This window comes from Euphorbia lathyris, chromosome 7, assembly GCF_963576675.1.
Source record: "Euphorbia lathyris chromosome 7, ddEupLath1.1, whole genome shotgun sequence".
NCBI lineage: Eukaryota > Viridiplantae > Streptophyta > Magnoliopsida > Malpighiales > Euphorbiaceae > Euphorbia > Euphorbia lathyris.
In genome coordinates, this window is record NC_088916.1 from 11,820,261 (window position 1) to 11,835,663 (window position 15,403).

At 32.9% G+C, this 15,403-nt stretch overlaps 1 protein-coding gene across 4 annotated transcripts; it reads left to right on the forward strand.

Annotated features, from left to right (window-relative positions):
* Positions 1-1,276: 1,276 nt before the first annotated feature.
* LOC136200987 (uncharacterized) lies at positions 1,277-12,671 on the forward strand. Of its 4 annotated transcripts, XM_065991504.1 has the most exons (16): positions 1,277-1,412; positions 3,277-3,456; positions 3,578-3,712; positions 4,582-4,668; positions 5,512-5,583; positions 6,344-6,551; positions 6,790-6,908; positions 8,013-8,402; positions 8,488-8,622; positions 9,180-9,317; positions 9,486-9,641; positions 9,802-10,041; positions 10,268-10,419; positions 10,556-10,670; positions 10,928-11,008; positions 11,942-12,671. In XM_065991504.1, exons 2-16 carry the CDS (start codon positions 3,328-3,330, stop codon positions 12,143-12,145), a joined length of 2,361 nt encoding a protein of 786 aa, XP_065847576.1. In that variant the 5' UTR covers positions 1,277-1,412; positions 3,277-3,327; the 3' UTR covers positions 12,146-12,671. The 4 variants fall into 4 exon arrangements, with proteins under 4 accessions (XP_065847576.1, XP_065847577.1, XP_065847579.1 ...); XM_065991505.1 differs by lacking the exon at positions 1,277-1,412 and having other exon boundaries at positions 3,339-3,456; positions 3,597-3,712; XM_065991507.1 differs by lacking the exons at positions 1,277-1,412; positions 3,277-3,456; positions 3,578-3,712 and having other exon boundaries at positions 4,638-4,668; positions 6,355-6,551.
* Positions 12,672-15,403: the final 2,732 nt, after the last annotated feature.

Sequence of the window (15,403 nt, forward strand, 5' to 3'; positions counted from 1 at the left end):
ATGTCCGTAAGAGGCTAGATGATGAAGAATGGATTCCAGCTATTTTTCGATGTGATTCGACTTCCGAGGAGTATATGATTTCTATTTTGTTGTATTTGTACCCTTTATGGTTTTTATTGCTCCTTGTAGTCTTTTTACTGCTCTTTGTAGTCTTTTTTTTGCTCTTTATAGTCTATTTTCTTCCCTTTGTGGTTCTTATACTGGCTATAGCCTATATGAGTGGGAAGTTTTATCTGTAATTTGTGATTCTATGGAATGAAATATGGCTTTTTTATAAAAAAAAAGAAGTGCAAAAGCATAACCCTTTTTCTGTTTGGATCCACTTATTAGATGAAAGGTTGTAGGGAAAAGTTTGCAAGGGTAAATAAGAAATTTTGTTCTTGATCATTCTAAATATTTGGGTAATTTACATTCATAGCCATTAAACTTTGCTTTGTATAACCACTAAATTTCATAGGTTAACATAAAAGCTATTTAACTTTACATTTTTTAACATCCGTAATCACTAAACTTTAACTAACTCCTTAGACTCACTTTTAACGATCTTAAAATGAAAATATTCAAGAATTAAAGCTGTTCATAACGATATAAACCATGAAATCATATTTTTTTTATTTTTCAAAATCATCATTTTTTGAACTTTCGCTTTAAAAAATTTATTCCATCTCTTAACCAAATAACACCTAAATTACTTCAAAATGATTTTTAAAAAAAATTAAAATTGTTTAGAATATCATTAATTCTTGAAATTATTTATTTTGAGGTTGTCAACTGTCATTTTGAGAAGTTGAGTGACCATACATGTAAAAAAGTATAAAATTAAATGACTTTTATGTTACATTTTAAAGTTTTATGACCATACCATTAAAAGAAACAAAATTTAGTGACCATGAATGTAATTTACCTTTAAATATTTCTCTCTGGAACCCTCCATCCAATCAATACCTTAGTGAGTAAGTCTTTTATTTTTATTCTAATAGGAAAACCAACCTAGATAAAACTTTAAATATTTCTCTCTAAAACCGTCCATTCATTCAACTCTACCCATTTTAACATCGTAAAAATTGAAGTTCAATTTTTAATGATATGACTATTAAATTTATATTTTTTTAATACTGATGGCCATTTATTTTTAACCAACTCGTCAAAATAATCGATATTAAAAAAAAAGTGTAAAGTTAAGTGGCTATAACCTTAAGAATTAAATTCAGTGTTACATTGAAAGTAAATACAAATTGAGGGGTCATGGATGGTAATTTACCCCTCAAAGCCTTAATAAACGGTGCGCATAGGGCAAAGACCGGCGACACTCCCTCCCTGTACAATGACCGCTAGTGAGTGACAAACAGCTCCGCCTTGACATCAGGGCAAAGACCGGCGATACTCCTTTTACCGACCTTCAATTGGCGAAGGTGCTCTCTCTTGCTCTCTTTCTCGAGCTTCTTTAACTCTTGAATAACATAATGATACTCTCTCCACTAGCTATTTTTCAGTTGTTGCTATCAATAGTGGGAATTTGACTTCAATTGATTGATTACTTTCTTAAATCTTCAGCAAAGTTCATTTTACTCTTGTTTAGAGATACTAGTAATGACGAACTGTTGGAAAGAAGAATGATTCATAAAATGTATATCATGAACATCTCAAAAAAGTTAAATGCTGAATGCTTTAATTTCACACATGTACTGTAATTGATAGGATTCTCTGTTCTCTGTATACTTCAAGTGGAACTCAGGTGTTGAACTGGTGCATATGCCATGTAATATTTTTTAGGTGTTGATGATGCTCAAACCAAATGTATTTATCCAAAACGTTAACAAACTTGGTCTTATAGTCATCGAATTTTTATGGGATTTATAGGCTTTAATTTCAAATGAAAAGGATAAATTAGCTGCTTCTTTTATCTTTTGCAGATTTGTCAAAGATTTACTTGTTTATTCGCCGAATGTACATCTTTCATCTAGTAAATATTACATTAAAATCCCTTGGTTTCAACTTGGAAGTTGTATGCATGAGGTTTGGGTATAAAACTAATTCTTGGTACATGACTTTATGAAATAATATAGAATGCCGCTTTAATTTCCTTGGTTTCCTATATAAATTTTATTTAGGTGACATTAAGTTAACAACTAGTCAGATATCTTAACATGAGGTGAAATACACATCTATGTAGCATAGCTATTACTGAGGAAACCAATATCCTGAATGTGTTAACGGTTAACAAAAAGCAATAAGAAATAGTTTTTATATTTTGAGGCAGATTCAACAAGTTTTTATGTTAAGTACTTCAAATTGACAACAGCTTGATTCTACAATAAAATCTATAAGGTATATTTGAAATATGATATGGCCTAATTTTGATACATGATATGCTTGGATCACAACAAATATTCTGTAAGAAAAATTAAACCCTTTCAATGTGTCTTCCTGGTTGGGTTGTAAGCCATTGTCAGTTAAAATGGGATAATAAGGGTTAATTGGCCTGGCCTTGCAGCCAGTCACTGGTTATCCCGGTTTGACTGGCTGGGTTTGACAACAACGATTAAGATGCTAGTGGTCCCGGAAGTAATGGCAAGATGGCAGGGGTGGTATAAGCCCGAAGAAGAAATCACTAAATTGGTGCTCTGGTGCCAATCCAATGTCGTTGGTAATTTGATATGTGATTAGGTAGTACACTAACAGCAACATACTGAAGGGTAAGGGTGGTTGCACGGTGGCAATAACTGTTAAGTTTATAGGTGAGTGTATGGGTGGCTGTGATAGTGGTATGGTACAGGCGGTGTTTGTTGTTGTTTGGTATGGAAAGTTGATAAATATGGTCAAGGTAAATATAAAAACCTCCTTACAATACTGTTGGATAAATAATAAAAAAAATGAAAAAAGTTAATCAGGAATTAAATAATGAATTATTCCTAATGCACCTGGCTCTTTCTTCTTTTCTTATTCTTTATGTGCTCTGTTGGTACTGATTCATTTGCTGATTGAATATGGGAAGAAAGCAACCAACTAGTCCTGTTTGTTCCTTTTGCAAATGGAGTGGATTGATGAACCTAGGTCTTTGTCATCAATAGATATTTTTATTTTTGATTGATACATGTCATGCTGATAATCTGTTAACTTTTTGATTTAATGAACAAGTTATCTTAATGATGTTTGTGATGGTAATTTCTATTTTCACAAAACTCTTCATAGCATTTATATTAGCAGTAGTACCTTTATTGTCTGAAAATTTTGTGTTTACAAAATCAATATCTGATGTCGTAACTCAATTTTCAGGAGTCCATACAGATCCTGCATAATATATCCTTTTATAAAAAATTTCATATAATGGAGAAGCTAAAGTCTGTTATTCCGGACAGTCTAAAAGGCATAGTGGCAAATAGCAATGCAGATGATCTTCAATCGACATCTTCTTCGCTTCTGAACTTTCTCACGAACTTGTCACAATTTTACCAAGTAAATATCATATGATACTTATTATGTTCTTATTTTCTTGTTAATTTTCCTGGAGGGGACATAGTCCTTGTTTTCAGAGTTTACAAATGGTATACCTTTTCTTTTACTTCTTTCGTTTTAGATGATTAGAGATTTGACAGATCCTGAAGCTGGCCTTTGTGCTAAGAATAAGGATGCAACTATGGAATTGAAGCAAAAGGCAAATAAATGCTATACAAGTGGAGATTATGATACAGCTTTGGCTTGCTATTCCCAGGTAAATATTGTGGTGGATAATTCTGTGTTTCTTGACTCTTGTTGTTGCACTATTGATTTTCAATTTTATATTCCAATTGTGTACTCATTTAATATTATGTTTTATACCTGGAAAATCCTTTTGAATATGGAAATTTCAAGGAGCCGCATAAGATAAATTAGTTGTTGAGTTGTTTTTTAAGTATGTGCAGGGGCGAGAACAAATATGCAGTTTTTGCTGCAATAAAGATTAACCAATTTAGAAGAAATCTCAATGAATTTTTATCCATACTTGTAATTGGGTGATGTAGGTCTTCTGGTTTTATTATGATTTCTTCTTCAGGAGGTTTAGAGGGTGACTTGAGGGCGTTGCTATATGTCCTCTTTTCGACTTATTCTGTTTTTTTATGCAGTGAGTGAGGTATCATATCGTACATTACACACTATGTCTTGATAAATTTTCTTCTTTTATCAACAAATTGTTGGTGAGTTTTGGGATTAGAGGTGGGGGGATGGTGGCTACTGGAATTCAAAATCAGGATGAAGATTTCAAGGTGCGGTGGCCAATATTTTTTTAGGCGATACACTGGAATTATAATTTATTTATTTTACTTTTTGCTGTATTAGAGAGCATTTGGATGGGGAAGAGACTGCAATTTGAAAGATTAAGATTGTAAACTATTATCTAGCGCTGCGATTTTTCTGCTTCCCTTTTGGTGTGTGCAGGAACTTCTAGAGGGTCTTTAAGTGCGGACAGTGCTCTTATAATCTTGTCTTTGGTTGCTTATTCAAGTTTCTTCTCCTATAATTGTCTGTGGGTAGAAACCTAACTTTGTGACTAACTCCTAGCTGCATCTATGTGTTATTCTTCTTCCTCCTTCCATCCAACAGGCATTGCGTGTTGCTCCCATAGATGATGTAGAGATGGACAAAAATCTGGTTGCTATATTATATCTCAATCGAGCCTCTTTATTCCATGTGGGTCCTTTTATTTTCTTTATCTATTTATTATCTATTTCCATATTGCAGAAATTGCTTATAATTGCTCTAATTTCTAAGGCTACACGGCTTTTGACAAATTTGGACACTTATTAACCAAAGAGAAACCTGAACAAAGTCAATTTGGAAATAAGTGTTGGCAGTTCCTGATCAATTACTTTTATTGCATATCATATCCAAGGTGTTAACGAAAGAAAAGACAATGCCCCAAAAACTAATAGGATGAGACTCATGAAGGAAAAGAAACTGGTGTTATTGGTTATTTGAATTGGGGTTGTAATGATACCTCAGAGTTACTTCTTTTGGATCTAGGAGCTCAAAGAACTCTGCAGCAAACCATGGAAAACAAAGAAGTTTGAGGTTCGGAAGCTGATTTGAGAATCAAGAAATACACTTGAAAATATGATGTGATTGCATAATGATAAAAAGGTATCAAATATGAGTTACAGTACCTGCTTTTTATCATTAATTGCAAGGGATTAGAATAACAACTGTCTTCAATGAAGAAAGCCTTTGAATTGCTACAAAGTGTATATCCTGCAGTTCTGTACAGATGTGTTTTATTCTATCAGCCAACTACAAAATAGCAAAACCATAATTTTTACCAGAATACACCATGGTATTGAAGTTGATAAAAGTTCTAGTAGTTGGCCATTAACTAAGTAGATCTGTGATTGAAGTGGTTTGGAACTAACTATGGCCTGATTACCAAAGGATCCAAAATAGAAAATAATGCATCAGCAGATTGAAGTATTTTTTTCTTCCTTTATATTAATCTACCATACTGAACGGAGTGAACTTCAATTCATCTATTGTTCACAGAAAATGGGACTTCTAACAGAGAGTATAAGGGATTGCAACCGGGCCCTCCAAATTTTCCCAAGCTATGCGAAGGTCAGTATGCATGTCTTATATATTCTTGACTCCCTCCTTTTGTCATACGGTTCAAAGGGGAAGGATGCCTTTTGCATCTACCTATCTCTATGTGATTGAAGTGTTTACCATCATTGTTTGATATGAAGTTCTCTGTTTTTGATGGGTTTATCTTCAACATGTAAACTTGCGAAAACTGGTGTCTACACGTTTAAGTATCTTCAAACTAAAAATCTCTGGTCATTGGCCCTTGAAATCTTATTACAAAAAAGAGGCATTATTTTTTTTTTTTATAATTATCATGCATAATGAAAAAAAGGAAGTGGGAGATAGAAATGATTTTAAAAATGGTGATGGAGAAAAATAAAGGATCAATGAATGAACCTTCTAATACATGTTGTCAGGGATAAGAATTATTCTTGTACTTTACCTATCAACTTAAGCTTTTGGGTTAATTGGTTCTTGACATGGTATTGGAGTCTACTAGACCAAGAGGTGTCTAGGGTTCCAACCGTGGCAACTCCATTTTTTAATGAAAATTCAGCACAAGGTAAAGTGAACTTGTGTAAACACTATTATTGGACTTTATCTATCAGGTTAAGCTTTTGGATTAAATGGTTCGTTGACACATGTTCTCCTTTGCTTGAATTCTTGAGGTCATTACTTATCTGGTTGAACATCCATTTGTATTCATGTAGTAACTAGTAGGTTCTAATGCAAGTGCAATCTCTTTTTCAATACTAGTTTTTGGTTATTATGAAATGGCATTCTTATGTTGTAGGCATGGTACAGGAGGGGCAAGGTGAATGCTGCTTTGGGTGATTATGAAAATGCAGTTCATGACTTGAATGTCGCTAAGAACGTGGAGTTGTCATTTGGTGGAAAGAAACAAATAGAAAGTGAATTGAAGATTATTGTAGACCAATATAAAAGCATGGGTAGTAGATCGGTCCAACATACTGGGTCTGGGAATATCTTGAGTGACTTCGGTAAGAGATTTTCATCTTTTCTCAGTATTTGAATTTCATCTTTCACTTCATCTTTTCTCAGTATTTTCATTGGAACCTGTAGTTGCATCAATTACTTCGGTGATCATGTCATTTTCCCCCCAAACTGATATCATACTGTCAAGCTTCTGGTCTACCAGTATATGCTACGTTAATCTCTATTATTAGTGTTTTAGGTTGCAAGTTTGAAAATGAAATGTTTATAGATCTTTGATGGCAGATGAGCCACTACAAACAAAGTTATCACGTGTCACCACAGCAGACAAAGGAAGAGGTATGGTTTCGTCATGTGACATTCCTCAAGCTTCCTTGGTCCATAAGGAAACACCCTATGCCCTGGTACTCAAAAGAACCCTTCTTTTTCATGATTTTATAAAGTAAGGAAACGTTGGTTTCTACAAAATAAGTTGCATGAAAAACTCCACGATTTTTTTGATTGCTCAATTGAAAAGAGTTTTAATTAGTTTCAGGTACCACCCTTCCAAGTCTCAATTTCGCTCCACCCAAACAAATTCATGTAACTTATCATTTTAACTTATGACATCGTCTTTTAAAAGCTACTTTAAAAACGGGGTAGCGAACATGCTTCTATGAATTGTAAAGTGAAGTAGTACTAGAACTAGATGCTTATAAATTATTGCGAATAGCAATGAAAACATGGGTAAGGGAGTTTTTCCTATATTTTTGTGAAGGAATCATTACTTCTAACCCTGCTCCAAATCGCATAGAATACGCGTGCAATTGATTGCTTTCCAAAAGGAATAATAATGAAGCATAATTGAGTCAGGATGCTTATGTAAAGAGAATTCAGACTTCCGTATTGACTCATAGGTTTTTCTGAAACACAAATGTAACTACTGTTACAACGGTTCTGTGATGAAAACAGCCATTAACAGCACATTGAACACCTAAAGCGAAACCTAATATGTATTCTGTAAACCTCTTCTTCATGGTTCATTCTGAAAACACTTAAATATGTCACCTACAACTCACTGAGATTAATTTATGCACTTCCATTTTAGCTAGTTAAATTTATTGAAATTTCACCAAAATAGCAATCTGTTTTCATATACTTTGACTAATAATTCTTAATTCCTCAAAATTACTGCTCCGCAAGCTGTTCCGATTAACATTTTCTATGTCATTCCTTGATTGATCCAACATTTGGAATCTGTCAGAGATTAATATAAAAGCTGTTAATTGCCTTAACTATCAGCTTAAGCTTTTGGTTCAATTGGTTTCTTGACAATATGTTGTGAACATGTAATTGCATGTCTGTAGTTCTTACAGAAATGCAGTGGTGAACAACATAGACAGGACTTAATTCCCCTTGTTCTGTCCGCTGTTTTATAAATGTTAATACACTACCATGCATATGCATTTGTTTTTAATATACTATACGTGCTCTCTGATTGTATAATGAGTTTCTATGGTCCTTCACAGATTATACTGAAGAGTTGTCGAGAGGAATACTGTCATTACTGCTTGAATGAATTGCCAACTGACACAGTCCCTTGTATATCTTGTTCTATACCATTGTACTGCTCCCAGCATTGCCAGTCACTAGCAAGTGGGGAGACAATCAGTTACTACAAAATGAAAGAAGGAATTGATGATAGCCTTCCCAAAAATGTTAAAGAGCATATTGCAGATGTCACTTCTTCTACTGACTCTGAACTAACCGTTGAATGCTTTTTTGAGCATAAACATGAATGCCGTGGTGTGCACTGGCCTGCAGTATTGCCATCTGATATAGTTTTGGCAGGTAGAATAATAGCAAAGACTATATTTCTAAGAAGAGGTTCTATGGACTCTAACCTTCTGGGAACCCTGGTATGTCTCAGACAATATACTGTATAGTTATTGTAAACTATAGTTGTTTACATAAGGAATTCACTTCCTTTTTATTGAATTGTAGGATCTTTCTTACAGTTATTCACAGATCAATCCAGAAAGCAAAATGGAATTACATATATATGCTATTGTACTCTTACACTGTCTTCAGAACTCTTTTGGCTTTGAAATTCCCATTAATGGAGTCTCTGTATCACAGGTTTACTCTCTCTCTCTCTCTTCCCTTGGTTGACCATGAGTGCCCTAAGATAGTTTAAGGCTATGGGAAAGGCTCACAACTCAACCACCTCAACTCTCATGAAAAGGAGAACAGTAGAGAGATTATACTATGGATAGTCATTGTTTGGCAAATTGAACATTTGATAAAAAAAAAAAATCTTACTAGATAATTTCTTCGCTCTAATCTTATTTGATTTTTCTTAACTCAAGTCTAGAACTGAAACTTAATATAACAGTAAAATCAATTTCCTCATTTAACCTGCTTTCTAGATGGCCTTTTCAACTCTATCTTGAATTAGTCAAAATGACTACAAGAAGATTTGAGAATCTAAATAAGGCTGTCCAAACAATTTTATAATTTCTGGGATGTCTTAAAAGACTTCTAGTTCTTCTTCCTATATTTCTGACAAAAAATAGACCCTTCAAGACCTTCTTGGTTCATAATGAACTTCTTAATTCAGATCCAAGACGTTTATCTTCAGTTATGCAATCTAATCATTCTCCAGTTTGAAATTCTGTTTTCTTCTCTGCATGCAGACAATCATACTTTTATCACAAATTAGAGTAAATGCTATGGCAGTTGTCCGAATGAAATCTGTTGATGCTCACCACCCAATAGATCAGTTTCAGAATTTTTCCCAAACTGGAAGTGCTCCGACAAGTAGTGTGGAACAGGTTCATTCATATGCTCTTAATTTTTCATCTCTATTTCTTTGCCGGGTGCCTAGTAGTTCATGATAGTCATTTGCAAATAAGTGCCTATTTCCTTATGTCCTTTTCTAAGTTGAGAATGAATCAGCTCCCCTGTCTATGTTAGACTTACATGGTGGTTATCTTTAATAGGTTCCAGTGGGTCAAGCGATTTATACAGTGGGCAGTTTGTTCAACCATTCTTGCGAGCCAAATATCCATGCATATTTTCTTTCCCGTACTCTCTGTATTCGAACAACAGAATTCGTAACGACAGGTTCTCCTCTGGAGTTGTCCTATTGTCCTCAGGTCCTTTTCAAGCACATTTCTTTGTTTATGTTGTTTCCATGTGCTTTTGACGTTTTGACTTATCTTTTCTTCTTTTTTGCATTTGATTTTTTGTTTGTGTTGAGGAACAGATATTTTATTATGTTAGGCATATTGCTGAATGTGGAGTTCTGTTTTACAGGTTGGGCAATCAGACAGTAAAGACCGTCTCAAGTTTTTAGAAGATAAGTACTCGTTTAGATGTCAATGTAATGGCTGCTCAGGATTAAATCTATCTGACATGGTTATAAATGCTTTTCACTGTGCCAATCTGAACTGTGATGGTGTAGTCCTCGATAGCTGTCTGATTAACTCTGAAACATATAAACTGAAGAACTTGTCCAAAATTCCTGAAACACTGAACTTGGAACCACATCTAAAGGTACTGTTGTTGCTGTGCAATGGAATTCCGATCTTATTATTAGGTGAATCTTGCAAGTTTGGTTGTGCTATTGCGCTCCAAAAATATATTGCATGAATATTTTTAAAGGGGGAAAAGTAATATCTTATGACTCTAGAAAATCCGCTAAATACCTTTTTCCTCATCATCATCATTAGATATTGTCATTTTTCTTCTCTTTTCCTTAATGAAAGTGAATTTATTATAGGTTGATGAACTCAATAATGTGGCTAATCTTGCACTTGAGCTAAGCAATGGGACTCTACCAATTCAAGCTGGATATTGTCTAAAGTGCAGTTCTTATTGCAATTTGGAAGCTCTGCATAAAGCCACGAGGAAAGCATGGGTTTATATCAAAAAGTATGGTTTTATTTTACTTGCCATGGCTTTATGATTCGACTACAGTGTCCTTTAATCATAACCAAAACCTACAGAATAGACTTAGGTAATTGAAATATATAAACTTGTGACAACATGTGTTTTCAATTTTCAACAGGTTGCAGGATGCAGTTATTGTAAAAGAATTGCCAACTACGATTCTTTCAGATGCTTTAAGTGCCCTTGATGCTCTCAGGCCTGTTTTGCATAGATATAACAAGCACATTGCAGAGGTATGTTCCGCTTATCCAGTCATGACTTTATTCTGTTTTTGAGATATGGCATTATTGAGACTAGATTTATTTATTTATTTAATTGAGGGAATATTTGGTCTATGTGTTGTTGGAGTCGAATGTGATTTTTGACAAATATGAGCAAATTGCCTAACACTTGGTGGAAACAGTTCATCTGCACTTCATCTAGCCTGCAGAAAATTCTTAGTGTGTGTTCGGTAGCATATTCTTGACTTTCTATGATGTATCATTTGCAGGCTCATGACAATATTGCTCAAGCATTTTGTATAGTGGGAGACTTCCAATCTGCCATGGAACATTGTAAAGCATCGATAAAGGTAATGAATTGGCAGCACAATGCTTCTGACATCCATTAGTCATTAAGAGTAAATTGTTTTTGTCCTATTTGAATTTTTTTTGAGATTAGTTTCGAAAGAATGAAAATTTTCCTTCTCGTTTTCTTCAGTTGCATGAGTTGACTGAGATACCTGCACTGAAATTTTGAAAGAAATTAATCATTTCCTTGCGCAAATCTCATGTGTTTTCATGTTTTAGAACTATAGTAACATTTTGCATGTGATGAAAGCTTTCATGTTCATATGAACTTGATTTTCTTGCCTCAGTTAACAGATCAAATGTGTTTTATTTCAATTCAATCCCAAATTCTGGAAAATGTTGAAGTCAGTCCTCAAACTGACATATTTGCATATCAATGAAATTCTTTGAACGTTTGAACTCTTTTAATAGATAAATTATTTTATCATGTAACAAATTCGCTGTTGAGAAACCTCATATCAATCCCTATAAAAAGGATGGATCGGACAGGTATTACATACATAAACATAGTCATTTACAAGTATTTTTAATTGATAGACTGCTCAAAACAAGTTATAATTTTCAGACGAATAAGTTCATGAAGATGATGATCAGAAGTTAAAAGAGTTCAAAGGAATTTAGCGGAAGTCTTTTAAATCTTCAGCTATACCTATTTAAATTTTCTCTGGACCTGTTTCATTATCTACTCAATATCAGTATGCCATTTAATTCAAGTGTCACTGACCTGTTTAATTTAGCATGTATTAAGTTCTGGCATTTATATAGGGAAATGTTTTAAAAGTTTGACATCTCCATATTCAGGGGATTGCTATATTTATATCCCAGATAATATTTGTTATTGTTGAAATTAAGTATATATGATGTGTAACAATCTGTGTTGACAACGTGTTGAGCTAATGAACGTGTATCTGATATATATCATATATGACTAGCAGATACTTGGAATACTTTATGGCCAAAAACACATTGTGATTGGATATGAACTGGTTAAGCTTTCAAGTATTCAGCTGTCTCAGGATGATCCTTCTTCTGTGGATACCATAAATCAGCTACTCAATATATTCGAGCGCTACTACGGATCACACGCCTTCTCCATCTTCCCATATCTACAAACTCTGAAACAGAAGCTCGCAGTTTAGGTCGGTAACGGCTGATTCGACAGCATTATGCTTCATACTCGGTATTTCTCAAGATTTGATGTTTAATTGCTCCAAATTTTTGTTTATTGGAGTTGCTGAGAGGAAGAGATGTACTGAAGAACAAGAAAATGATCACTTCTGACTTAATATTTCAGCAACTTTTTACATTCTATAGTTCAGTCAGTCACATTTTACAACTAACTTACTAATATGCATTTCTATGTTCATTTTAATAGTTAATAATGTAAAGTAAAACTTATCTACAAAAGCAAGTTTCAAAAACTATTATGTTAGATTCAAGGTTGTCAGATCTGGACCAATCCGGCCGGATCAATCAAAGTTTGTTCGGAACCACTGGTTGAGGTTAGAAATCTATATTTCTGAAAAAGGATAAGATTTAAATTTGCTCCGGTCATTTTTTGGAAAGTGTAGAACCTCAACTATACAAAATGGTAATATTGTATCCTAATGTTTGCAAAATAATTTTACTTTTACATAACGAAAAATTTGAAGAAGTTGGTTTGACTATTGTTTGATTTTCACGTTTTGGACTTTTCAAGTAAGTTTGTCGATAATTGTATCAATAACATAATAGATATGCAATCTTTTGTGATTAATTTATACATGAGAGATTTAGTTATTAGTTATTGAGCTTTTTATAGTTTGTTTGTAATTGTGTTAATTACTTGGTAAACGTTTTAAACATAATTAATGTTTGAAAAATATGATATAATATGACTTTAATTAGTAAATCAGTATGATTAAATTTTCAAATTTTGTGTTAGCATGAAGGGCAGAAAATTAAACTACTTAATGAAGTAATAATCAACAAAGAAGAAGGGCAATCTTGTTAGCATCACTCTGAAAGGAGATTTTAGAAGTTGAAGAATAGAATGGAATCAAAATTTATTAAATAAATAAAAATAATAATATGACAATATATAACAGTAAATAAAATATATAAAAACCACCAACAATGAATAAATAAACAAAATAAAAGTTAACTTACCAAATAAAAGTTAATTTGTGGTGAAGCTCTTAGCCTAGTGGTTGAGAGCTTACCTATACCTTAGGAGGTCATGGGTTCGAATCACATCCGGGTCTGGTGGGGTTTTTTTTTTCTTTTTTAATTGTAAGCGCATTGCGCAAATTTTTTGAAAAAAAAAAATTTCACAATTTAAAGTTTTTAACCTCAGTCAAAAGCCTAGTTTTTATTTATAAAACTAAGTATATATACTAGAAAAAAATCCTAAATTTGCGTACTTAAAAAAGATTAGTTAAACTTACCTTCTGTATTTTCTAGGATTCATGTTAAGATAGGATTCATGTTAAGATGTATCTGGTTCCAAGTTAGAGACGACGGTTAATTTGTTGATGGTTTATTCATTATATTTTAATTTTCAATGTATTATTATTAGTTTGTGGAAATGATTTATATAAGGAGCCGTTTGGTTTGAACTTCGGAATTGGAATCGGAATATGCCGGAATTAGAATCAGAATGAATATTTATTTATTATGTTTAGTTCAATTTGGAATCAGAATGATATTCTCTTTGAAGCTACTTGGTTTTTTTAATAAATCATCCTAAAAATATGTAGATATTGCAATAGAAAGAAAAATTAGTGTAAACAAACTAGTATATTAAAATAAAATTAATGATTTTTTACTCATATAATTTGTTTTATTATTGTAAATAAAAACAATGTTTTATGAATTCAAAGAAAAACAAAAATTGGTTTATAATATATATATTAGTATATAAAATAAAATATAGTATATCATCATCTTACCAACAAATAAATAACCATTTAAAAAAATAAAAAATAACCATGATTTCAATGGTAGGAAATCGTGGCTATTCATGGACATGTACTTTTTTTTTTCTCCATTTTAATATAAGGTATTGCTATATATCGCACCCAAATTCCCTATCACCGTTCCCATTGGACAATTTTGCCCTTGCCATAAAAATTTTGTCAAAATTGAGAAAAAAATTTTTTGAGAGAAAATTTAAAATTATACTTAAACTGATGCGGCATACCGTCCGACCCATGGTCGGAACGGATGCGACATCCGTTCCCGCCATGGGTCGGGCGGTATGCCGCATCCGTTCCCGCCATGGGTCGGACGGTATACGGCATCCGTTCCCGCCATGGTGGGAACAGATGCGGCATCCGTTCCGCCATGGGTCGGGTGGTACGCCGCATCCGTTCCCGCCATGGGTCGGGTGGTATGACGCATCCGTTTAGGCCAAATTTTGAAATATACAAAATCGTAAAATTTTTAGTGGCGAAAAATACTAAATCATTCAATTTTTTGTGACGAAAAATTAAAAATTCTCCTATTTTTTGTGACGAAAAATGCAAAATCGTCATGAAAAATATATATTATTTTCATGAGTTCTTTGATAAAAAAAATATAAATCTTAATGTTTCCGACTCGTAATAATCCATTTTCGAGGTTCAGATTGTCACATATCAATTATTTTCCTAATTTTAATTATTGTTGTTCGGGTTTATGATTTTGGAGAGAAAATGCAAAGAAGGTAGAGAGGATTTGAGAAAATTACACTTTCTTGTTTCAAAAAGTGGGGAGGGCAAATATGTCAAAAATGGGTGGTAGACCGGAATTTAGGTGCGGTATATAGCAGCTCACTTAATATATCAATAGTAATGAAAATGTGATTGATGCGAAGAGAAAAGGGAATCAATAATTATCGTTCTCAAGTAAAATTTATTTAATCAAACACTAATAAAGAGAATACTTCATTCCCATTCTCATTTCCATTTCCATTCCATATTTTAAATGTAGCTAACCAAACATCCTTTATATAATTTAAAAGGCGTTTTTAAAATGGTTAGCTGCAATTCTTCCTATGGTTCAAAAGCAACGTTTTGTTTGAACAATAGTTAGGCTTAAAATACTATTTGCTTTTCACCTATCTAAAATTTTGTCATTTGCTTCTTATCTGTTATTTAATATGTAACGATATTTTGATATTTGAACTTAATAGATTTTAATTTAGGATTTATTCTTTATTTTTTTAATCTAATTAATTATTTTTATATAATATGACAAAAAAACTTACAAAGATATCACGTGTAAATTCAAATATCAAAATATCGTTATTTTTGAATGAGATAACGGTTCCGTTAAATATTCATATAAATTGCAACAGGCAAATGTGACCAAATAATAAGTCAGATACAAAATGACAAAATTTTGATAAGTCAAAGCACAAATAATGCTATAAGCAT